General features: G+C 32.3%; 2 protein-coding genes across 2 annotated transcripts in view; both read right to left on the bottom strand.

Annotated features, from left to right (window-relative positions):
• Positions 1 to 5: 5 nt before the first annotated feature.
• The window catches only part of LOC149486596 (uncharacterized), a 275063-nt gene continuing 248319 nt past the window's right edge, over positions 6 to 26749 (bottom strand). The window contains exon 25 of the mRNA XM_089698256.1: positions 6 to 28. The gene's annotated coding sequence lies outside the window, so the exon portion shown is untranslated. The remainder of the gene's footprint in view (positions 29 to 26749) is intronic.
• On the bottom strand, positions 1738 to 7594 carry LOC149486597 (uncharacterized). Its single transcript, XM_089698267.1, has 7 exons — positions 7078 to 7594; positions 6199 to 6356; positions 4642 to 6019; positions 4387 to 4539; positions 3869 to 4037; positions 3242 to 3438; positions 1738 to 3012 (listed from the first exon to the last, which is right to left on the bottom strand). The coding sequence occupies exons 1-7, from the start codon at positions 7136 to 7138 to the stop codon at positions 2621 to 2623; spliced, it is 2508 nt and encodes an 835-aa protein (XP_089554393.1). The 5' UTR covers positions 7139 to 7594; the 3' UTR covers positions 1738 to 2620.

A 26749-nucleotide genomic window follows, 5' to 3' on the forward strand; every position in this document is an offset into this window, starting at 1 on the left:
ATTTTTAATTTCTCACTAGTCACTACATACTTATTAAGCCCCAGAAGAAAAAAAATCATCCGTACTTTAACAGTATAATAGATTAGTGTATAGCTGTTTAAATTATTATTACCTTTTTCTAATATTCGAAACTGTGTCAAAATTTTAAATGGTATTCTCAATCAAGGCACACTTTTTAATATCAGGTAAAATCATAGAAAAGCTCTCAAACTTCTAAAAATAATTTCCTAAGCTAACATTCCTCCAATCTAAAATATTACCGATCAAAACACGATTTAAACAGGCTCAGTAGCTAACATTGGTTACATAAAACACGTTTACCCCACCGGGATGCTTGCTAATTGTGATGGGTGCATATTTACTGGATCGTTTTTATTTGTTTCATCGGTTTTGCATAAATCACAGATACGCCGATTACTTCCCCCTCACTTGGTTTTAAATGCATGTTACGTGCAATAAATGTATTTGAAATTTATCTTTAATGCCATGTTTTATTTTAATTAATTGCAAATGGATTAAAACAGTGTTTATTTAAATTTAATATCTCTCTCTCTCTCTCTCTCTCTCTCTGTATAAATCTGTCAGTATCTACTGAATATACACGTGTCTTAGATTAATTTATGATATAATTAGAATCCTCAATTAATAGCTTTATCTATTAAGTGTAACACGCTTCATGTATTAGGTATGTAGTTTGGATTGCATAAAGATTAAAGTCACAAGTTATTCTTATGTTGTGTTTGCTATCTGATCACTGATGCATTGTCTATAGTTAATTGTACGTGTTCTTTCAGGTAGTATAGAACTAGATAATTGAAAAAGGAAAGGATATGAGGGGATTGGGGAATAATGGAACAAGGGCTTGAAGCAAGCTTGCATTTATGACCTGGGTACCTTGAATTACGTGTGATGCATATTTGAATGGGAATTGTATTGCTATGGTGGTTAAGTATTATATGACTTTTAAAGTTTTAAGACGCTGAGAAATGATTACAATAAGTATTATGATTAAACTTATATGTGCCACAAATAGTCGGTAAGTATTTGTAAGATGATAATATTTGTAACCACGACGATAAACCTCTGTTATCGGCGATTCCCGTAAGCTTAGACCAAAATTTGTTGCAACCATAATTTCACGCGGTATAACTTTAAGATTTTACGTGGTACGGCGGTCATTCGACCGACACTTTTAAAGAGAAGTGGCCTCTTGGGAAATCTACGAGCCCCCGGCAACATTTCTGATAATAGTGTTTGTTCATTTAAGTGTATCCCGCCTGGATTGTTTCCCGTGACGCTTAATGGTCTTCGAAAGGACTAAGGGGCACATATTTGTCCTTTATGTATCGGAAATGTGCGTTTAGAGTAATGGCATTGCATCAAATAAATTGATAATAAATTTTGGGCTACGTGGTACACAATTAAGTGATATAGGTAAATGGATATGTGGGTATCACAGATATGTTAGTCGTTTGTCATTCTAACTTTTCAATAAAATTTAAGAAGATGGATGAATGATTATGAATTTGGAATTTGTAGGGTGGTAAGTTTAATACGTACTACAATCGATTGCACTGAAATTGTTTCTCTGGAATAAATAATCTTATGCGTAAATTATACATAATATTCCTGATGGTGTTGATGCATTTAACTAAACGATCATAAATCAAACACTTATTTGTATGACATAAGATTTTATTAATATATTTTAACATTTTAATCGTTACGGCTATAGATATACATTATAGCTAATAAATAAAATAAAACATTAATTTAAATGTATAATTTTACATTATTTAAATATATCTTACACACAAAGTTCATTTAAATATTGTACTTACATTTGAATAAAAATAAAATAGTTGTAAAATATGCTGTCGTTAGATTCACCGACAATGTTAATTCAATGCAAAAGTTAAAATATTTCGTAATTTGCATACCTCCTGTCTGTTCCCTACGATTTCAATATTAATATCCCAGTTAGCATTCAGAAAAGCGGTATTCACATAATTTATCATCTGAAACTAAGTAAATAAGTTGCAAGTTGAAAACTAATTTTGTATATTCGCACCGCATCCAAAATGTTACCAGTTGTCAAACTTACTCGAACATTTTATTATTTTTGTTAAAAGCATATTTAAATACCTGAGTCATAGTAGATGAATAAAACGAAAAGCAATTAATTTGAAATGCATTTTGAATAAAAATATTCTATTCAGGTAGCATTTGAATTGAATTATTTGATCTAAATCGCAGCTATGCATACAAAATAAAACTTTTATCAGATACCTACTACTAAAGATATTAAACATTTTATTCATTTTGCCTCATAAAAATTCTCTAAATCTCTCACTAATCCTCTTAAATATTGTTACTCTATAAATTAGTGTTATTAAAAATAAATTACATAATTTAATTTAGGTCAAACATTAGTGGTTAAAATACAATTTATTGCAATATTTTTATGAGTTTTATAATACGTCGTGAACTAATTTTTAGATCATGCAAATACATAACTAACATTATAAAACCTGACTCATGAGGTAGTCGATTGACTAAAGTAGGTACCTATACATAAAATAAAGGCACGTAAAATACAACATGTACTTTAAATATTCGCTTATTCTCTAATTGTACTTCGAATCCAAGCCACGAATTGGAAGACATTGGTATAAAGTGACGGAACTTTGGAACCGCATGGAGTATCAGCTCTTTTCCCGCTCACAACACCGATGACGTAATAACTATCTCTATACAACATCATGAGAGGACCTCCTGAGTCGCCCTTACACGTATCTTCGCCTGTACGACCGGCAGCACAGATGTGAGACTTGGTTAGATGAGGATATGACTTCATACAGTCCTCTGGTGGTATTAAATGTACGACAGTGGATTGTTTAATGTTGGTGAGGTACTTTCCGTCACGTCCCCAACCGGTGACGGCGAGAGGCAAGTTGGAGAACTCTGGTAAGTCAATGTTGATGGTTGGAAGGCAGATGGGTCTTATGTATCCTGAAATAAGTGTACAGTAATTTTAACAACAATTAAAAACAATCATTCGTTATCATTTTTTTTACGCAATAAGATATAGATAGCAAAAATAACACGAAAGCTACGCCAAAGAAGTGAGTGAGTGAACGAGCTATTAGCGCCTAATTATTGCTGGAGGTAAGTCATTGCCGATACGTTCTTTCGCTCCAAAAAGGTTAACATGTATAGAAAAGTATGAAAGTTTACTTACGCGTATATGGCGCAAATGCATTGAGCCTGATAAGAGCGATATCGTTTAGAAGCCGATCGTCATCGTATTCGGGGTGATGTACTACGTCTTCAGCATGTAATACTATGTTCCTGACACATTCCTTGCCTCCACCAAACACCGTGATACAATCTATTGGAAACGTGCGTTTGTCATATTCAGCTAGCGTTATTTCGACACTGCAAGGTAATGATATTATAATTAGTAATATATTTTGTACGAAGATACTTACTATATAATGTATACAATAATAATGCTCTTAGTATAATAGAAATTGTAACATTCGTAGATAGCTATATTATTTTGTCTGCAATTAAAAATATAATTCAAAACAAAATTACAGTGACATCAATTATTATTATAGTAACATTTTATTGTAATTTCTCGAAGATAAATTAAGTGTTTCAGATAAGGTAACTTATGTTTTATTTATTTTTTATACTTATTGAAAAACTAGTTGAAAAGTACGCAAAATATTAAGACTCTTAAACTAGTAAGTTAGTTATTATTTTCATACTGATTTTGCATGCTTCGCTATAATTGACGTTTGAAATTACGCCAGTCTGAGAGTGAGTTAATTTTCAACAGAATTTGGTAAGCATTACTCACTCGCTAATGCTAGCCTTTGGTTCATAGACACAATGGCCGGCGGTGAGCACGTATCTGCGACTAATTAATGATCCGCCGCAACTGAATGCAGCCTTCTTGTCGCCGTAATCAAAGGTCGTCTTCAAAAGTGCGGTCCAGGGAAATTGGTCTAGCTCCGTATCCATACCTCCTGCAAGAATAAAAAACAATGGTGAGGTTATTTGAAACATGCATATTTAAGTGATATATTCAAGAAATAACAGCTATTGTAGAGAGAAAAGATTAGATTTTTGAACTTTAGAGGAGAAAGTCATTTTTGTGAGTGCCAGAATTTTTATCTTTACGTAACTTAGACGAATAATTTAAAGCGAATAGCTAATAGAGTGTAAAGTATAATAAACCCCTCATTATATTACTTAAAGGCTTTATAAATATATAAGAAATATAATATAATAAACAGAATTTTAGCAATGCTGCAAATTATTGTAATAGGCAATAGCAATATTACATACTGTAATAATATTGTAATAGCAACATACCTGCAATTCTATTTTCAAGTGTCCCGTGAGTTGTTACATTATTTACAGATCTTTTCCTTCTCTGGTAATTTGGCCAATTTCTTGCTTGCGGTTGCCGAGCTTGATTCCAGTTGTTTCCGGACGGTGCAAATAAATTGAGAAGGCTCTGCAAATCTTATAAAAAAAACAAAATATAAATAATACTGTGTCAAAAAAAGCCTACTATAACCTACCTACCTATGCATTTTTATAATTGACACTACCAAATACACTTACCTGTAATTCTCTCAGCATCAGACATATCTTTTCCACAACATCCTGTTTCGGGACTGGGTGGAAAACTCGACTTCATTCTCTTGCATTCTTGGCTTAACTTTTGATTATTTTCATTTCCTATATTATCTTCATAGTTATTTTGATTTTGTCGTGGTACATTTGGCGGGTAGAATGGATTTTGATTATTTAATGCAGGTGTACTTGGGCTTATCACTCCTGGTTGCACTTGGCTGGGAACATTTGGCTGGTAGTATGGATTTTGATTATTTAATGCAGGTGTGCTTGGACTTATCACCCCTGGTTGCACTTGGCTGGGAAAATTTGGCTGGTAGTATGGATTTTGATTATTTAATGCAGGTGTGCTTGGACTTATCACCCCTGGTTGCACTTGGCTGGGAACATTTGGCTGGTAGTATGGATTTTGATTATTTAATGCAGGTGTACCTGGACTTATCACTCCTGGCTGAACTTGGCTGGGAATGTTTGTTTGTGGATTGTTTTGATATGCAGGCGTATTTTGATTTGCCCATGGATTGCTTATTACATTTGAACCAGGATAAGAAGGTCTGTTTATATTTTGTTGATTGTTATATATGTTTGGATTACCAGGAGTAAGCTGATTTCCTATATTTTGGTTAGGGAGACCTCCATTTGCATTGCCTGGATCTGGTACATCGTTGATGTTATTTTGTCCAGGGACGAATTGTTGTCCTGGGTAAATATTTTGGTCGCCTGGCGTATTTTGATTGCCACCTAAAATTCCTTGACCAACTGGGGTATTTTGATTGCCGCCTAAAAATCCTTGACCATCTGGTGGATTTTCCTGACTTCCTAAGGGCCCACCCTGGTTACCAGGATAGTCTTGATTCACCGGGACGTTCTGTTGACCTCCATACATATTTTGGTTGCCTGGAAAGCCTGTATTTCTTGGAAAATTTTGTTGAGGTCCGTAAAGATTCTGATTACCAGGGCGAGTTTGATCATTTCCTAAGTATCCCGGATTACGAGGGAAATTTTGCTGGCCTCTGTAGCCTCCTTGGTTTATTGGTAAATTTGGATTAAATTGCCCACGACCATTGGGTTGTTGTTGTCCAAACATATTCTGATTTACGGGAAAGTTTCGTGGATTTTGGTTATCTATAGGCCTGTACATATTTTGATTTGGATAATTTTGATTTCCATAATAATTTGGATTATATCCTGGATTTCCAAACCCATTTTGATTGTTTGGTGAATTTTGATTGCCAAATAAGAACGGATTTCTGCTATATGGCTGATATTCAGGCACTAGCGCTGTATTATTACTATTTCTCTTTGTCATTTTTGCATTTTGGTTTAATTGATTTACACCCCATACCTGAGAGCTAGGACAACAAACCTGAAAATAAAATATGGTAAGTAAAATAAAGGAAAGAAACGTTATTATTACGTGAATAATAATAATCATTTGGGACTAACGATAAACTTTTCCCAAAATTATTTTTCTTTTACAAAAGTTCACTCGGAAATACCATTTATAATCAAAACTAACTAAAATAGTCTATAAGGAAAGAGTACCTTATCTCCTTTAGCAATAGTTGCGAATCCTAAGATCGACGTAGTGTTGTGTATCGGACCATCGCAAGGAAACTGCTGCATCCATGACTCTTGTTGGTGTATATCCATATTTGAAAATGCTGGACATTGCTCTTTTGGTATGCATTTTTCACATATGTCTTAAAGTAATAATAATCGTTAAGTTAATAAATACCTACTCAGGTAAGTATAAAATATAATTTTTTTGACCATTTTTTCAACGTTTTCTTTTAAACCTCTAATTCTGTGATTTTTTTAATATGCTTTAGCTATAGTTTAATATTATAATGCATCCATTATCATAAATAATTCATTTAAATAATATATAGGGAATAGAAATATTCCATTCACTGATACTTTAATCATTTTTCAAAGAAAGCATTATTTTTTCAGTTTTTAAATTTAGGTATTTGTGCTTTAAAGATCAATTTAGAGTTTAGAAAAGTATCATATTATATGAGTATTTGTTTTCCAAAAATGACACGTAAGAAGCATAAAACAACTTATTCCTAAATTATGCATAGTTGGGTTATAAAATTTCCAGACAAAAATATATTTATTGCATTTCGAAATTCACTGAAGCATTCGATGAAGTTCCAGCAAGACTAGTTTGATGGTACATTATTTTGGCAAATTAGTTAGTCAAAGTTATATCTTTAGTGTTCATACTAAAGTCTGGAAACTTGGCTAGTTAGTATTTTCAACTGAGCAACAGAATTTGTGATTTTGAATAACTGTAACCTTAAGTGTTACAACGATCTAATATTACATAATGTTAAAAAAATAATAAGTATTTAAAAAATAAAATTAACAATGGAAAAAATTAGCAATTTACGTATTAAAAATCAAAATCTCACTAACCTTTTGTAAGCCCATGAACCAATATCACTTTAATAAAAAATACAACTACTAGACACTTCATTGTAAAACACCAAAAAATAAATACAAATTCATCTGTATTTCCGTGTGTTCTTCAGAACCTTGTTGATTAATGACTGTTATAGCATAATAGAAATGCCTATGTAATTGTCATTTGATTGAAGGGTATTAGGTTGTGGGTATTTGCCACTAATTGCGTGACGTTGTGTCTTCATTAATAGTTTTGATGAAAACAACATAATACCGTCATAATTAGTAAGTTGATTCTTGGAAAGGAAGTATACATTTTCTATTGTTTTTAATACGGCATGGGAATTCTAGATGGCAATATTAAAATCTCGTCAGCGGGTAATCGGAACGTGTGATAAGGAATGACTAAGATATATGGACAACGAAAGAAGATCAATATGATTATTTTTAGGGTAAAGCTTTATTACCTACTGCAGAATACAATATCAGACAATGCTTCTACTCTTCAAGCAAGTAGGTATGAGATATTATATTATAGCCTACATTTCTCCAGTACTTGTTTATTTTACGAAATAACAGTGATATTTTGTTTAGTTCATTACAAAATGGTGTTGATTTTATAGCAGACCACTTCGTTTAGACTCGCAACATATTGACTGGCGACGTTTTATTTGCTGTGCAATTGACAACGAATAAAACAACGGACGATTGAGCGCCTGTAGTTTTCAAATTCGCAAAGTGAATTGAATAGCCGTGTTTGTTAATTGGTCAGTGGAATGCTAAAACGAAAACGGAGACGCGTACGCACCGGGCCAGTCTAAAATTCAATTAGCTGAACGCCCTTTGCGGAACGACACACGGAATAAATAGAAGGGGCCATCGTTAGTTTACTCTCACTGAACTTTAAGGTGGATGAAATTAGTATACCGTTCTATTGAACTGCACTGAATAATACCTACCATGAAAATAAGTTATGCGACTGCTGAATAACTGCAGGAATAAATATAAAAGAATAGGACACAGTGGTAGTCATCGTCCTTGCTTCAGCCTTTACTGTCCGACCACTGTTGGACATAGGTCTCCGCCAAAGATTACCAAAACGATCGATTACCAGCGCAGCGGCCTGAGTCCAGCAGCTTTCTACCAAATAGCACATAGTATATAAGATCAATGAGAGTGTATTTTTTCCAATAGCTTCTTATTCAAAATAAGTTAAAGGTACATCCTTGTTCTTTTTAATAGCAATTGTAAATCAAATATCACAAGCACTTAAATAATTCTACTATAACGTGTAACAGCTGTCCTTAATTAATTACATTCATTTATTTTCTGCTCATTATTAATGATGATAATGAAAAACCCATTCACAATTAGGTTAGTCGTTACCATATCTGCCTCGTTAAATCTCCATTACATATCTCTGTAATATTAAACCCCAAGAGGCTTAATGCAACATATAACTTAAACTCACATAAATGTATTTAAAGGATGAAACTTGGTTCAAATCCGCACTCGTCTTTAATCGAATTTGTTACTCTTCCGAAGTAATAATAATTTAACTTGAAATCCTTAAAGCTGTAGTAATAAAAAGTTTTTGTGTCAACAAAATAACTGCGACATACCTATTCCAATATCTTTGTAAAATATGTGATGAATACCGAATAAAGTTCTTTTCCTTCTTAAAATTGTCCGTATTTAAGCAAAAAGGAACCACCCAGCAAAAACGCACTTCTGAGATATCAAAGGATTTACAAAAACATTTGCAGCTCTGTTAGATGAAGTAAAATTAAAATTTATTTTATTTAAATTCATTGATAAATTACTTATTTAAGTATGTGTATATAAATTTGCTCTGAATATTCTTAAACTTTCTAGATAATTAAGAAAATGTGCATGTGGTTCCTTTTAACATTTATCAATTGATAGGTTTTCTCTTATACAAAAAGGAACCACATCCCAGGGATTTCATGATATAAATGAAACTATGTATTTATAATATCGTAATTAAAGCTTTAATTAATAAAATACATAAAATAATACTTATATAGGACGTTTATTCGACGTTATCATCAAATTGGATTTCGAAATCCACCGTGTCTAGTCCATCTATGTGGTCTTCTTTTGCATCATCACTAATGAGACCGTTATAAAAACTGTGCATCTTGTGGAATGAGATGTAATATGGACTGAATATCGCTAGAAGGTGAAGAAAGCTTCTCCAGAGGCAGCGACGTATAAGGTTCTTTGTTATCTTCTGTAATAAAAAGAAAAAAGCTTTAAATCAAAATAATAAAGCCGCGTGGCTTTTATACGTAGGTAGGTATATGGCGATAGCAAAATATTATTAGTCGTGTAAAGCCGTGTCCCTACTCCCTACTAGACGACTAAGTATGTTGTATGTACATGCGCCATGTACAAAAAACTAGCTAAGTGCGAGTCGGACTCGCGCAACGAAGAGTTCCGTACCATTATCTATAAAAACGCCAAAAAAATCACGGCTTATTGTATGGGAGCTTCTTAAATATTTATTAAGCTATTGCATAGCTTCTATCGCGGGCCTTGAGCGCGGGGACCGAATCGAGAAATTCCGTTACGAAAAAACCTCACTCCGACGGGCTCGGAGGTGTGGCTTGAAGGCATGCTATGCAATAGCTTTACCGCGGCAGTCCCCGAGTGCCACACGTCTTTTTTAGGGTTCCGTAGCCAAAATGGCAAAAACGGAACCCTTATAGTTTCGTCATGTCCGTCTGTCCGTCTGTCCGTCTGTCCGTCTGTCACAGCCGATTTACTCGGAAACTATAAGTACTACAGTGATGAAATTTGATGGGAATATGTGTTGTATGAACCGCTACAAAAATATGACACTAAATAGTAAAAAAAAGAATTGGGGGTGGGGCCCCCCATACATGTAACTGAGGGATGAAATTTTTTTTTTCGATGTACATACCCGTGTGGGGTATCAATGGAAAGGTCTTTTAAAATGATATAAAGTTTTCTAAAAAACATTTTTCTTAAAGTGAACGGTTTTTGAGATATCAGCTCTCAAAGTCGTAAAAAGTATGTCCCCCCCCCTCTATTTTTATAACTACGGGGTATAAAATTCTAAAAAAAATAGAGGTGATGCATGCTAATTAACTCTTTCAACGATTTTTGGTTTGATCAAAGTATCTCTTATAGTTTTTGAGATAGGTTGATTTAACTGTAATTTATTATATTTGCTGCTACGGAACCCTTTGTGCGCGAGCCCGACTCGCACTTGGCCGGTTTTATTTATTCTGTTTTTTAGTATTTGTTGTTACAGCGGCATCAGAAATACATCTAAACGTATTTTACCAAAATAGTAGGTAGGTACCTAGATCATCGACAGTTATTTTTAAAACAGGGTTTAGACTTTAGTAGTTTCATCTCACAATGACAGATGAATCGTAACAAAATGACTCTTAATTCGACTCGCCTTCGTGAACAACGACATTGTCGTTAAAATACGTAAATCCACAGAGGATTCCTCTTGTACTTACTTAATGAACTATCTTCTTAAAATCACACAACAATCGGTAATGAATCAAAAGTGGATAAAGCGTACCTGCATCTCAGATTCAATAAGTACTTAAATGCATTAAATAAAACTACTTACCCGTTGTATCTTCATTATTATCTTCGGTGTTCGTCTCCAATGCTTTTCTTACCCATTGCTTACTTATTTATTTATTACTAAACATTTTCACATTTAATTTTAAAGGTAATTAACAAAAACAATAGAACTTACTTCGCGGAGGAAAAAAACACCGTCGCGTATTCGAACTACTTCGCTGAATGTCACCTATATTGACAGATGTTCGACGTTTTACTTAAAAAATCGGAGTTTTGCACTTAAGTAATGAAATACGTTGTTTAAAGATGAGAAGCATTGTAACAAGTCAAGGCATTTGGTTCCATATAGCGATGATGGTTTTCAGAATGTTTTACAATATTTATTTATGCATAATAGAACCGAATGCTTGTGGTTTTATTTTGCAATAAAAAATTACAATTAAATTATGTATTTATTTTACGCACAACCATACCACAGAAACCTGGTTCCATTTTGTGTATTAAAAATAATTGTTATTAATAGAAATATGTGTAATGTATAATGGTACCAAGTAGGTGTGGATCTGTTTTGTATAAAATGACATGATAGTAATATCGTTTATTTGTTTGAACAAAGCAGTCCCGTTGTGCTGTGGTTCGGTTTTGCTTAATATGGTATTATTCGTTGTTGCTGGTGGTTCCTTTCTGCTTTTAGTATACCTTGTTTCCAACGTAAAAATCATGTGGTTCTTGTTTGTATAAGAATTTAGACCACTTTTGGATGAGTATTCTTCAATAAAAGCAAAAAACGAAATTTGTCGAGTGGTTCCATTTTGCATAAATACGGACAATTATTAATATCATATTTACAGTAAAAATATTTTATCATAACAGGTGGGTAATTCTTAACCGTTAGCGCACCACGATATTGTATTCGATATAAATAAACTCTGATTTCTTTTAAAAATCTGGTTCCTATTTTCTGTCAATTAACTTCAGGTTAGGTTCAATACAGTGAGTGCTACTTAGTTCTAATGGCTTGATATACCGAGGGTGGTTTGTGAGGGGTGCCGACAATTTTGAGTACTGTTAAAGTACTTCATACACTTTGATTCTTGCCAGACTAATTTTGTGGCATGCAACCACTCCATGCAAATAATACACGTGAAATCAATATTTATTGAAACTAAATCATAAGATCAAAATTATAATAACAAAAATATAAAATCGCAAAGAAAAGTTCTTTCAGCCGCAAAAATCAGCTTTTCTTATACTTGAAACAATCCTTATTATGAAATCCTAAATATGAAAATATTTTGTATAACATTATTTATTAAAGCTTTAAAAAAATTCAGTAGGTAGTATAGTATTAGGTATTTTATAAAGTAAATATTTTTTGCAAAATTAAGAAGAAAGGCGGGGTTGTATTGCTATAAATCGTGAATATAACAAAAGAAGCTTTGTTCCAATTTCTCATTAAAAAAAAATACTTTGAAAGGAAGCATCTAATTCACGGGAAAACGTATAACCCTACAAATAACTTCGAGTTTAAGTAACTTTGTTTTCATCTGATGGTGCTCGAAATATTCTTTTATATTCGTTTCTCCCTTCTCACCTTGGTAAATAAGGGCGTCTATTAAATAAAAGGTCTCAAAGCGAATCTCACTGATGTTTTCCGTCGACTTGCTAAAACGATTTGTCTTAATTCGGAAGCGAGGTAATATTCATTTCCTACGTAAAACACATTTTCTCTTCGTAAACGCTAAAAGTGAGTTAATAATGTTTGGAATTTACTATCTCAAACCCTCAAATGAAATAATGGCTTAGGGTTCTCGAATTACGTTTTATGAAGTCCTTTTATGCGCATATTTATTAAATATGAAATTTAAAAACAAAAGTGTATTTGCAATTCTGTGGGGTGCTCAAATACGTGTCGAAAACATATGCTAGCATGCGTTATTAAATATAAGGAAGAAATGTTTACAAAATATTTTATGGTCTGCTTGATATTTTTTTCAGAATAAGTTTGTCTGTATCGTTCAAAAGTTTATATTAAAAGTAAATAAAAAGCGGAACTTAGATGAAGGATAAGAGGGTACTGATAGATACTAAAGTAATTTTTGTTAACATAGGATTTTAAATAAATTAAACATGCAATAAACCTTTAATGTTCCTTAATGACAACTCTTACAGCTATATTTTCATACCCCATAATTCATGGCGTCATTATCATTAAAAAAGGGAAATAATATAGACCAGAATGTTTTCACACACCATAAAGCCCAGGTCGTAATTTGAAACACTCCGCTATTCAACTTAGCCTGAAAGGTTCCCCTGGCTATGGCTCCATGTTTTCGCTCTTAGAGCTCTCACGTTTTTAGCTTTCAGTACAATTGTCAGCACAATGATCTTTTGACTGGCGCCAGGTACGAGTACGACTGCTAGTGCTCCTGAGGACTTTCAACTGTCGCTCATTTAAAACTGCAGAAAATTAGACGTCGTCGTTAAAAAATAATACTGGAACAAAATTGACGTGGGAGTTTTTTTCCGTGGTCCCTTTAATGAGTTTACGGATTATTTTTATTTTAAACATGTTTTATTATATAGACAGATACATATCTTTAATTGGGAAGGAATTTTTCTATATTACGCTATTATATTGAATGAGTATAATGTTGCCTAGTACCAAAGCAATTAACATTAAAAACAATATATTGTTACGAGTGTGATTGAACATTACAATTGGAAAATAAATCAAAGAGAAGCTGTAGATGTACATGTAGGTAATAAAGTAAATGAGCATTGGAACATGATTGGAACAAATTACGTATCCTTAATTATTGCCATTAATTACACCATCAAAGACAATATTATATAGAAATGGAAAATTTTACAGCCTTATAATTAACCGTCATATATTTTTCGTGCTATCCTTTTAAAGTCATCTATCCAGTAAATAAGTTATGAAGATTACTTTCTCCTCGCTTTTATAAAATGGCTATAATAAAACACGCGACCCTGCCGGCGTTATTTAGGTTGCACTCGAGAAAGGGGAGACAAGAAGGCAAGGACACACTGTGGCTAAGTAGCTACTAAGGTATTAAACAAACATTGAATGTAAGCAAAGCAACCAGCTCGTTTCCATGCGATTTTCTCTTTGAAGCCTTTCGGAGTTTTGCGAATAGCGTGCACTCGCCCTATAAATGGGGTGCGTTACGTAGATGTAGGCGCAGTTATCGTATTTGCGAATGTTTAATAATAAATGCTCAATATGCAGGAACCGTGGTTAACAGTTTGTTATCTGAGTTTTGCAGACCTTCACTATTAGCATAAAAGATAACTGCGCGTAAATTTTGAAAGTTTGGACGACTTGGTGTTGTGGTTTATCTTTGCGAAATGAATTCGTAGAATAAAAGCTTTAAGCAAAATAATAAGTTTTTCGTTAATTATTATCGCTGCTGCATTAAATACATTTTGCGTGTTCGTATTCATGCGAGCTCCCGTGGTACAAGTTTTAAATGCATTATCTACAGAAGTCTGCAGTGTTATTTAGCTTAATGGCTACTCACGGCTTTGGATGTGATTCCATTAAGAAATCCCTATAATTACGTTGCGTCGTAACCCCGGCAAAGTTGGTTTACGAGCGCGACTGTCGGTGGACCGCAATCAAAAGCTTCCTAAACTACAACGATATAAAGACAACTTTTGTTTTTATATCGTTGTAGTTTAGGAAGACTTTTTTTAAATTGCTTATATTTTTAAAACATTGACAAATATGTGGCGAATAAGGACTGGTAGATTATAATTTCTAAAATTGTAAGTAATAGATAAGGTAAACAGAACATATTAGGTATCCTGCAGTTGTAAAATCAGCTATTGGAGTAGTTAATAGAAAAGCTACACTGATTTATTATACGGTTCCTTGTTTCATTATTTATTTAACGCATGAATGTAATGTAATGTCATTAAATTACATTCAATTAATTTATTAAATTAAAAGGGTTAAGGTTATTGAATCGAAAAATGAAACAAAGATGACAGATAAGACATTCTTATCCAATGATAATATTATAATAATCACCCTTATAAGGTAAGTGTACAATCATCTTTGTGATTTTAAACTTTTTATTATTAAAAGCATTGCGAATTTTTTAACCTCAAGTTGATAAATAATTAGGTTTTATATAATTATTTACTAAACATTTTTTTATTACTTACAAATATTTCTCATTAAGTTGTCAAGTTTATAAATAATTATAATAAATAATATTATTCTAGAGGGGATTAAAATGTTATATTTTTTGTTTTGACGTGTTTTGTTGTTGTTGAAGTATTTGTTGTTATTATTAGTTTTTCACAGCTTGTACAACTTGTGAATACTTTCTTCGTACTTGAAGGCAGGCTTTGATCCGTTCTAGGAAATCTACAAAATCATTCGATACAAGTATGTATCAGCACCTGCGTCGTTTTTGAGAACTTCAAACTGCTAAACTATCTTCATTTGTAAGTTAATAAAATTGTATGTAAAACTTGCAAGCATTTCTAGAAATATAAAAACCGGTTAAGTGCGAGTCGGACTAGCGACATTAAGGGTTCCATCAAGCGTCTACTTGTTGCTATTATCAATATCGAGCAAAAATCACTTTGTTGTATGACAAACTTAAAAATCTTTGTGTAATTTTTTGTATTTGTTACATCTCTGAAAATTTTTAATATCTTTCTATCACGGTTCTTGACATACAGTCTGGTGACCGACGGCCAGACAGATAAGTCTCAGTAATGGGGAATTACCCTATGTGTACGGAACCCTAACAAAATAGTGCACATATTGTAACAAATCTAATCACAACACTGACAGTCACTACATTTGTTTTGTATTCCCGCGTGGCTGTCACGGGAATCACAGGAATTGTGTTTATTTTTCGATTTACAATTTAGTCACATAATGCCTGTGGGGATGAAACGATCTGCTTCGGCCGGGGAAGTTTTATTTTTTAACTATTATACATGTGATTCTCTTAAGATTTTTTTATTCTTTCAATAATTATAATTTATTCTTACTGCATTCGCTTTTCTCAATACCTTTATGTAAGTATTATTATATTATTTTATCAAAAGTTCACTTTACAGTGTTTCCTTTTAAAAGAAATCCTTAATTAATAAAACAATTTAGTTAGTTACGGGAAAAAAAATAATTAAAATGTAAATTATTATTATAATCGAGTATATTTCAGTATCTACTGTAACAAACAATAAAGCAATTTGCAATATTATTTGACGATGTAACGCTAAAGTTGACTGTGGCCCGGCACCGGGAAGTTAGCGCCAGTTTCCCCACTTTGATTTTCAAACTATTCAACTTATCCGAAATAGACGACTATGCTATGACAAGGTTATTATATTCAGGAATACCTCGTCAAGCGAGCATACTTCCTTCAATAGCTCTGCGTGCTTTTCATATTTTAAGACATGTACGTACGTTGAAATTTTGTTTGCCGTCAAAGGACTTTTGCAAAGATAAAGGTATCAAAGTAGAGTAGTAACTATCAAAATCAGTTACCAGATCGAGACTCAATCGTTCCATTTATCATCGATTATTTTAGATTGTTACACTTATATGACTATTTATTTATTATGTAATTAAAAATATACCTATCCAGATATATTTTATATTTCAAATATTTTAATACTTATGTAATATAAAAGGAAATCAATTTTGGTCTCCGGATTTTATGAACAATGGAAAAGATGAGTCTACTATTTAATAGTGGAATTACTCGAGCATCGTTCATACTAAGTCATCAAAGTTCAAAGCAAATTTTCCGTTTCTTAGCTCCGAGCATCGGATTAATTGTTTCAGCGGATAATACTTCCCGTTTAAAAGTGCATAGCAAAGGATCGTTTACAAGTCGACGCCGTTGAATGAAACTGGCATAACGAGCAGATTGACTCCCAGACTCGCTCCTACATTTAATCCCGAGGGGAAGCACGCCCAGGCCACTTTTAACGTCTGGATGGATTATATTGCACCGATTTTGGGGAAAAGCTGTGTTCATCCATGATTCGGGCTATATGAGCATTGTTTTTTTTTCGTTGACAACCGACTAACTTTTGCGTTTAAAAATAGAACGTTAGCAGAATTGGTTGCAATTTATTTTATAGCGAATCGTTTAGGAAGCTATCAATTTGGATCACGTTGAAAAATTACGTGTATTAAAATTATGATATTCAATGCAGGGTGCATGAGCACTTTCAACTAGCTTATAATTTCCCCAGCGATTCGGACATCGTTAACTTCCATTCATGTAAAGACTGTCTGAAAGACTTTTCATGAAATTCAAATACTATATGGAGGTTCTTCGTTAAATTACAGCGAATTAAGTTTTTTAACTCTTTCGAGTCGCTAGTCGAGCTGTAAATGTTTTATTCTTCATTTAAATTCTAGAGATTTAAATGCTTTAATTCGTCCTAATTAATATTTAAGTTAAATAAATTTTCATCTGAATTATATTCATCGTTGAATGTAGAATTAAAACATTTTACTTTTTTTTTCTGGTTTATTTACGTTACTACTGAACTATCCATATTAATAATCAATTTAAATTAGTATGTTATAAACCAAGAAGGATGGATGGAATATAACAATGAAAATAGCCAAAAATTAATTTAATAAATGTAATTAAAAAGTTTTAAATTTGTAAGATGTGAAAAATAACTCTTCTCTCTTCAATCTTTTTTATGAACACAAATGTAAAATATGTTTCTGTTACCCATTGACATAATATTTATAAAAAGCATCCCTTAATTTACGCCACTATTTTAAAGTTATAATTTTATTTCCTGAAAAACGCATTGAATAGAATCGTCGTGGGGTCATTGTCCGACGCGCACTTCATACAAACTTGTTCGTAATTCGTGAATTTTATTCAACATTCAGTTGCAGAAATGTTGTCTATACAAATGTATACCTACGTCTTGTATCTATTAACAGTGCACCGAATTTGCGCCGAGCTCCATGGATTACCGTGGAATCTCTCTGTTACAATAGCTATTTCAGTATCGATGTATTCGTATTATAGCAATAATATCAATGTTATAGTGAAACCCCGAAGCTCGGGCATTCGTAGGTTGGATTTGTCAAACCTCAGGTCGGGCATAATGACTTTGTCAAAGCCCGATATAATATTCCGGCCTTTTACTCGACAATTTTCGTCAGTCGTCGTCTAGGTGAGGAGTCTTATGCGCGTGCGATGCCTATGCTGCTTTCGCCTACGCCCGAGGCTACTGCTGACTTCAGTCAAAGGGTGCAATTCAAATGTATTTCGAGTATTGCCCGATGGTTTTTGCCAAATCTAAGATTAACCAGTCCTGCCGCGAAGAGATTGTGTTTCGGGATTTGACTATAACATCAATATGCGGTTAAGCCGAGAAATAGTCTGGGTTATTAGCAAACTGTCTTAGAACTGCGTCTTGATCTGAAAATGTTGAATGTTCGTACGTAAGTTATGAAAATAATTTTTTAGTAGAATTATATTGTCACTTTCCATCGTAAATGTTATAATGAAATACTTGTTTATTGAATAAGTATAACAACAACAAAACTAAGTAGGTATAAGAAGAAGAGAGATTACGAGAACAAAAAGTTATGTAATAACTCATATTTTTATATAGAGAATTGTACTCAAGTTCTTTACAGCTTATGGTTTTTTAAGGTAAGTCTTTAGAGGTATACTTACTATACTGAATTAGTTCGCGGCGTTCCTTGTCGGGTATAATATTATATTATTGAGCCAATATATCTATACTAATTAATTTATATAAAATTTTAAATAACGCGACGGATTTACCTTTCAGTAATCCATACTAATATTATAAATGCGAAAGTAACTCTGTCTGTCTGTCTGTTACTCACGACTAATCACGAATAAACTACTGAACCAATTATCATGAAATTTGGTATGGAGTTATTTTGATACCCGAGAAAGGACATAGGCTACTTTTTATCCCGGGAAAATGACGCAATCCCGGAAATCCCACGGGAACGGTCCGAACTATGCGGGTTTTTCTTTGACTGCGCGGACGAAGCCGCGGGCGGAAAGCTAGTATTTCATACTTTAAAAATTTTTTAAACTTAAATATTCAGCATTTGTGTGTATTGTTATGGTTACCTTCTAATAATAAAGTACCATTTAAAAGTAATTTTATCGAGTTTTCACAAATATGTACTTTGTACTAACTAAGCAAAAGGCCATGGTCTAATTATTCAGTCATTATAACTAAGATTTCAAATCAATCGATCAATTTGAAGCCAAACACAGTCAGAAGCAATCTGAATTTCACAGCGAATTGCAGTTTATTTCTCTCCATTTGAAAGTTAAGCGGAAATAACGTGTATTTGCGGGAAATTAGCTAGGTAATCTGTTCAGAATATCATTTCCTCTCCAAGCTTATGGAGCGCTTTTCCTATAATAGATTTTGTTTCGCGTTTGTATCAAAATGTAAAATACATCAAGCAACAAGCTCAGCTGCTCCAGCTCTATTAAGTTTGAAAAACATTTTATAGTCTTTGTTTAGTAGGCGTATATTTCATTGCACCTTAAAAGAAAACTATGCATGAAGTTAAATATTTACCTTTCCATAAACGTTACAGTTTGTGCTGACATTTTATTTTTGCATAATCTAGATATACTTAATTCATTAACCTCTAGATTTTCCTAGCATAACTATACTCATATAACTACTACTACTCGTATAATTATTTAACATTTATTTATTTTTCAGTCTAGTCGTTATTATTCCTGAAAATCTTCTTAAACTCATCTTTTCATTGCTCTACTTAAAATATGAACTCATAAAAACATTTCATAGACACTAAAATAAAAGAGAGCACTAATAACCCACTGTTTTACGTAAGTGCCATTATATCGTTGTTTTATTGCACAACGCGCTTGAAGCGCTTAATCACCGAATGGAGGTACAAAATTGTCGCATGCAGTAAGCAACTCCAAGCGGGTGTCAGCGATGCAACTAAGCGCTGCAAATTAAACTAGATGCCGCTACATCAGCGCTGGCTATCTATCTAATTAGATAACGAATTAACGTCTTTTCACCAGCTGAAACTGTTTATTTTCCTCATCAGAGATTCCTTTGCGCGCTGTAATTGGAAAACATTTATTCATCTGATACGTGGTTGTTTTAATTATACTGTAGTTTATTTCGGAAGTGTTTCACTGTGAAACGTTTTCTGTAGAGAAATGTATAGGTTCAACGTTATTGGGCATACTAATGCAGCAAATGTGCAAAAAAAATTCTCTTAGGTCTTTTACTTACTAGTCTGATAAATCGTACGATGCATGCCCGACTAGTTGTGATATTAGTTAATGCTATTTGTTGATAAGAGTGATCAAGCTTATCCGAATTATCAAGAGGGAGATCTTTGAAACTGCCGTTTGGGCAGTCACAGCCAAAATCTCATCAGTGTTAAAGTTTTTCATTCCGTATAACATAGCTTCCAGAGATTCTCAGATCCTCTTTTTAGAATCATAATACGATAGTCATTAGAGCAAGGTACCGGTTTCAACGGTCATAGGTAGTTAAAAATAATCGTAACTACAAAGTTCTTATTATGTCTAATGAGTCAGATAATGATACAGAAATATTTTTTAATAAACGGATACTGAGTAGAAATTATTCTGCAAGTAATTGTGTCATTGTAATCTAGCTTTGATATTATGTATCTATTACGAAAACAACATAAAATTACGTAATTACGGTTTTTGCTTCACGGCAATCGAAAACATATCTTGATGTTATTGACATTATGTCGATTTATTTCACCGACACTTAAATAAAATGTAGCATTTAAAATGACTACAATGAAAAATCACAAATTGTTATGTTAATGCACGTTCACTTATAATTTAAATATAGATATTTTTAAAAACTAAATAAAACCGAAACCTTATCAGATTGATGGATCGATAAATCAATTATTATCGGTCTATAAATAAAAAAGATAGGATTAACTCATATAATTTTACTAGCTGTGCCGCGCGATTTCACCCGCATTGTTCCGCTCCTATAGCCTTCCTCGATAAATAAGCCATCTAAGACCGAAAGAATTTTTCAAATCGGACCAGTAATTCCTGAGATTAACGCGTTCAAACAAACGAACAAACATAAACAAACAAACTCTGTAGCTTAGCAACAGTATCCTGTAATTCAAGACGACTGCGACTTTCAATGGAACTTTCAATATTAATAAATAACAGTATCCTGAAATTATTATGTAGTTGGGAATACCCGTCGAGTTTTAATTAATGACCTCGGCATCATTATGAATATTTTTACAGTTCTCTATGATGCTTGAAAAATGAGACGAATCGTTATCACAAGGCGTAAGGGATAAAATTTTTAAAACATTGAAAGTTCACAAATTTTGCTGATACTAAAGCTGCACATCAATAAAATTTCTTATGTTTAAAGATCAAGTGTGTTATTTTATTTGCACTTAATTATATTTAAAAGTAATTTTGACACTATATAAGTAATAGAATATTGACAGTATTTCCTGTATTCCTCTTAGGAGACCTAATTAGATCATACGCGTTGCTAGACAGACATGTTATAAGTACAATACACTAATCGTGTTAGTGTCGAATCTGATCCGCATTATTTGGTCACCAACATAATATTAACTATAAACTATAATAATAGCTACATAATCCTATTAACACGATAACATTAATTTATATGTATGTTTGTATTTAAGCGACTCCTTCGGACTCTATTTCAAACGCAATTTAAATGAACAGATTTAATTCAAACTGTCTACACGTATGAAGGACCGGCGATAATATAATAATTTTATGATACTTTCTTTTTATGCTGAATAATAAATAAAACATAAAGTAACATTACTTACTTGTTACTTGAACAGTTTCAGTTTTCAAGCGAGAAATGAATAGAATTTGTAACCTAACGTATTTTACCGTAATATTTCTAATCGCTTGACACTTTAATAAAAAAAATCTGACGATGTAATAACAATAGATCCCTCACATTAAAAGTTTATATTTAACATCAAAATCTATCAAGGTTGTTTTGACAAAAACGTGCTAACCGTAGACAAGTTGGGATCAGAAAACCATATTGAGGCAATCCCTATGATAAGCTTAGCGGCTTTTCTCCAATGTGTCTAGACACCAGGGCATTATCATTTTACAGGTTGCTTCCTTGGAAGTTCACGCGCGAACCAAAATAAACACCTCGGTACTAATTAATTTATTAGCTCTAACGAATCTCTATTCATTCCCTAGAGTTGTATGCAAAGACATAAATCTGTTTTGCATTTAAGTTACTTAATACTTACCTTTATTAGTGTTGATATTACACTTTTTAAATTAATTTTACTTACGTAGTAACTTAGTCTGTGGTTTTACTTTATCGAGAACCAGGTGTAGATAGTATTAATATACCTACCTACCTACTTGATTCTATTAATTAAATGCATTATTGTTTTTTTACGAACAAAAATTTAAAATGCTGTTTATTATTTTAATTCTTTTTACATTTTAATTAAGTTAGAAGTCCTATATATTATTATGTTTAATTTGTTTTAAGGAAAAAATCATAACAGTGATTTAATCAAACGGGGAAAAGTCAGAAACTTGTTGATAGCTGTGAACGGATATTTTTCATCCTGCCTTTGTCAGGTGTGCTTGACAATGATTTATAACGTATCTCAAATGAAAGAATTGAAACATTTTTTAGCTCTGCTTATTTTCAAGATAGCTTCTTCTTTATTAAAATTACGTTCATACCAAAATGATCTGGGAAAGGAAGCACAAAATGATGTACAATGTTTTTTGACCATTCCTTTATTAGGTACCTACTTTTATGAGTTCCAACTTAGATTTTAATATTTATAGCAAACGATAAAAGTATAAGGTATATGAAATAGATCTAAAAACATTCATTATTTTAAAATAGCATTTTTAGTACGTAATTTAAGCTGCTTCAATCTAGCGCACGTTAATTTTAGCTAAAATCGATCAATAAAGCTTATGGACCAGCGTACAGTTATGGAAACTATTGAATAGGAGAACTTTACGTACATTCAATATTTAGTTCGGCTGTTTGCTTCAGCACATCACGCTCAGTAGAGTCGAAGTTTATTGTTTCCGCAGCGTTTAACTCCGAACTGATGGTATAAACAAAACTTTCATATTGGACATTACTACAAACTGATTTTTTGCGAAAAAACGTACTCGTTGCTATAGAGCGAGCGATTTATTCGTTTTCTACTAGCGCTAGCTATATTTTCAGAGTAGAGTAAAGCTTTACATTTATGAATTAAAGACTGCTGCAGGTTGTGTAGTTTGTTGGGCTTCATGACTAAATTCAGATTTTTTCTTCTGCCATGATAGATTATGTGAACGTCAAAAAAATTAATATGTATCAGGTCACAAGCAATGCTGAACACATAAGTAAATACATTTTTTCATAAAAAGTATGGTTTCTATGAAAATCGTTATAACAATAGCAACAAGCGTCGTCTACAGCCTATTTTCACACTCAATTTTCACACTTTTTACTACATTTTGTTGAGTAAAAAATGCAGTCTCATGCAGATACACCATTTGGTGCAGATAGCGAAGTAAGTATGCTCTTGACGAGGTAGTTAATTGAAGGGGAAAAAAACTAGGATCAGTATACTGTTGCAGCTGTAGTTTTCCCTTTTGTAAACATTAAACCTGTGAAAATTTGAACTGCAAGTTGTAAGGATACAATTTTTTTACTTAAAACTTCTTGAAGACATGTAGCGTTGTTAGTAAAAAATGGAGAGAATTGATTTAATCTGAACGTTGAATTACAAAATTCAACAAACGAATTACCTTTCTATCGAACGCTTGATATGATGGTACGTATAATTTATAGAATATTTAATAATGCATATTAGAAATTCCTTAAAACTTTATTCATTTTATTTCTGGATCCCTAAACTTGTCCTTTCCCTTTTTCCCTTATATAATTGAGAAAACTTAATAGAATATCCATAAAACATAAGTAATATCGGTCGCTTGACAATATCATAGAAGCTTCTTAAAACTTTACGGTTGTTGTGAGGGGATGCTGATCACAAGCTGAGAGGTTAAATTACTTTAATTAGTTCCCGACAGTGAGTGAATTATGCCGAAGTAGTAAAACGATATTGTAATATGGCTTCTATCTTGTTAAAATGCTATATATACGTAAGTAACTGCATGATTATAAAATATGATAAATTTTCTGACGTGTTTTGTGAATTGTATTCTTCCCAATGTCACTTACCTTTAAATTAAGTAGGTTAATCATAATTTGAAGTTTCTTAAATTAAGATTTACATAATTAAAATTGTAAGACATTAATTTTACATATCTATACAAGGTTTACAAGGTTACTTTAAATAAAATACCTGCGTAAAATTTTTGGAAAGTTGGTCAATTATTCATATACTGTAAATCAAAAGATCACAGTTTCAGATCTATTGTATAAAACTGTATAAAACATTCCTCTCTGCGTATATAAAGTTATTCCGAAACTTAGTTGATACTTACTGGATTGCGAGACGGCCACTCAAAATACGAAACTTAAATCCTTTCCAAGTGAAAGCCACTAGAATATGTATGCTAAAACACTGCGAATAAAACACGAGATATTGAAATGTTTTGTTTTACGTGCCTAACTTGTTAACTAAAGCAAAAGACTTTAAAACTTTTCAAGACTACAGTTGAGTCGTAACAAGTTCTAACCAAACACAACTATTTTATTTGTAAAAATGATATGCAATGATGCAGGCTCTCCTTGTATTCGAAAAGTTCAGTACAAACAGTTATTCCTTTGGGTGTATACCAATTACCAACAACTCCAACTTTTGCTAACTTGTATAATTGAATACAACCACTTAATATCATACAAGCTACTTGTCCCGGCTCCAGCTGCATTGATACGAGATCAAAAGAATGAAAAATATAATTTAGCTTTTACTAGTGAAATAATTTTCAAAATAGCTTCGAAGCTCATTGGAACCCAAAAACAAATAAATCAAATTATTTCTCTATTGTAATAAAACAAATATTACATGAAATTTGCTCTATGAAATTATATAAAAACTTAACTGTTCCGCCACAGAACGTATTTCTCATTATTTCCCCTTTTCCTCAACATAAAGAGGTTGGACACTTTTACGTCGAGGGCACTCTTGTAGTTTATTGACATTTACTTTCCGAGAATAAACACGCTGTTAAAGTCTATCTTGACTCAAATAACGTACGAGAATTGAATATATTAACGTTATAAATGCACTCAGTGAAATGAAGCTTTGAGGTTTATTAGCTGAAAATCACAATCAATTTTAATTCGGTATACATAAATGTTTTTCAGGTATGTATTTAAACACTCCTTTTTTCTACTATAATAAGGTGAGTAAGTCGACTGTAGGGATTGTCTTTTGATGAGAAATATCTTTGTCTAGCATTGATTTCTAGGATTAAAACATAAAGCGGTCAATCACAGCGCTTCCCAATACAGAGCTTTATTAGACTTGGAAAGTGCTTTAAGATTTGTTACGTTCTGTGAAATCGGCGAACCAATATCATTCGATATTGCTAAAGTTCTCGTATTATGCATATAGAGAGGGAGAAAATCTGCAAACACATTAATCTTAACATACCTACATACGAATAATCTTACAAATATCAATAATTACCGTATCATTTATGATAATATTCTGTTTTAATTATCGTTAGTATTGTTAACATTATGTGTCTATTGTGTTACATGTTACTGATAGCAAACGATTGTTTTCTATTTTTTCTGATATTTATATTATAATAGAAAATAAACAATGAACCTATTTTAGGATCTTGTCACAATGCGAACACTATATCACTTAGGAAATTGTTATTAAAATTATAATAATATTTAAAATGGTGGATACTTTTAATTGTGTATAAAAATCAAACTTATATTAACTATACCACATATTTTATCTGGTATAGTTAATATAAGTTTAATATATAAGTTAAAAACCTCAAATATTTTTCTGTTTCAAAAACGAGAAAGTGCTATTAAGTCTTATTTCGCGGCGACAGTTCTAAATCTATTTAATATATATTTATGTTTAATATTCTTATAAAATCACCTACTATTTTGAAACAATATTGTGACGGGGATTACGCCGTACGAGGCAGCGTCCCAGCTAATGCAATATGTATTAGCTTTTAACGTTTTCTCTACAGATAACTAAAGAAAACTTGCGACATGTTGATATAAACGTGCGATTTTTTGAAAGCGTATATTTGTTCGTCGACTTGATATTGATAAGATTATAAAGAGCACTGTTATTATAATAAAGTGAAAATAACCTTTTTAAACGGATTGGATTACCTACCTTTATTTTTGTACATTTATAAATACCTAATACAAAATGCATACACCGTGTCCGGAAGGATATTGTTATTTGTTTTTAGTAAATAAGTATAAGAAAGTAAAAATAAATTATAACATAAAAATATTTATCTAATATCAAAAAGGGAAACCATAAAAATTTATACAGTGATGTCATGAATCTTAGAAAGTGTTTGCCTTTTCCTTGTTTCGGTGACTATAACAACCTTATAAGAAATGTTCCTAAAGTGAGAGGACTGCCAAACTTAGAAATTGGTTATAAAATACGTATTACTTATCTTATTCGTAAATAGTTTTCTCACAGTTTTTATTTTACTCATATTACATATTTTATATAACCATTTATGAAGTTTGTCCGTTGTATACGATAAAATATAAAAGTTAGTACATGGAACCGATTCGGATCACTTTAAAAATATAATATATCGTCAATAATTTTAAGTAGTTAAGTGGATATAGAGTCAAATAACTAATTGAAATTAGCTTATATTATTACAAAAAAAAAGATTAATTTCGATAATTACAATCGAACATAGTTTTTATAAGCTATCTCTTGACGAAAACATATTTCCACGCAATATAGAGGGGACTTAAGGCGCATCCTGTCTGTTCAGTGTCAATCCATACTTTGGTTAGAGTTCGCTTTTGGCTCAAGTTCAAGTGG

Source organism: Colias philodice, chromosome 8, assembly GCF_061535455.1.
Source record: "Colias philodice isolate Cphi_HAF_F1 chromosome 8, ilColPhil1 Martin Lab GWU primary, whole genome shotgun sequence".
Lineage (NCBI taxonomy): Eukaryota > Metazoa > Arthropoda > Insecta > Lepidoptera > Pieridae > Colias > Colias philodice.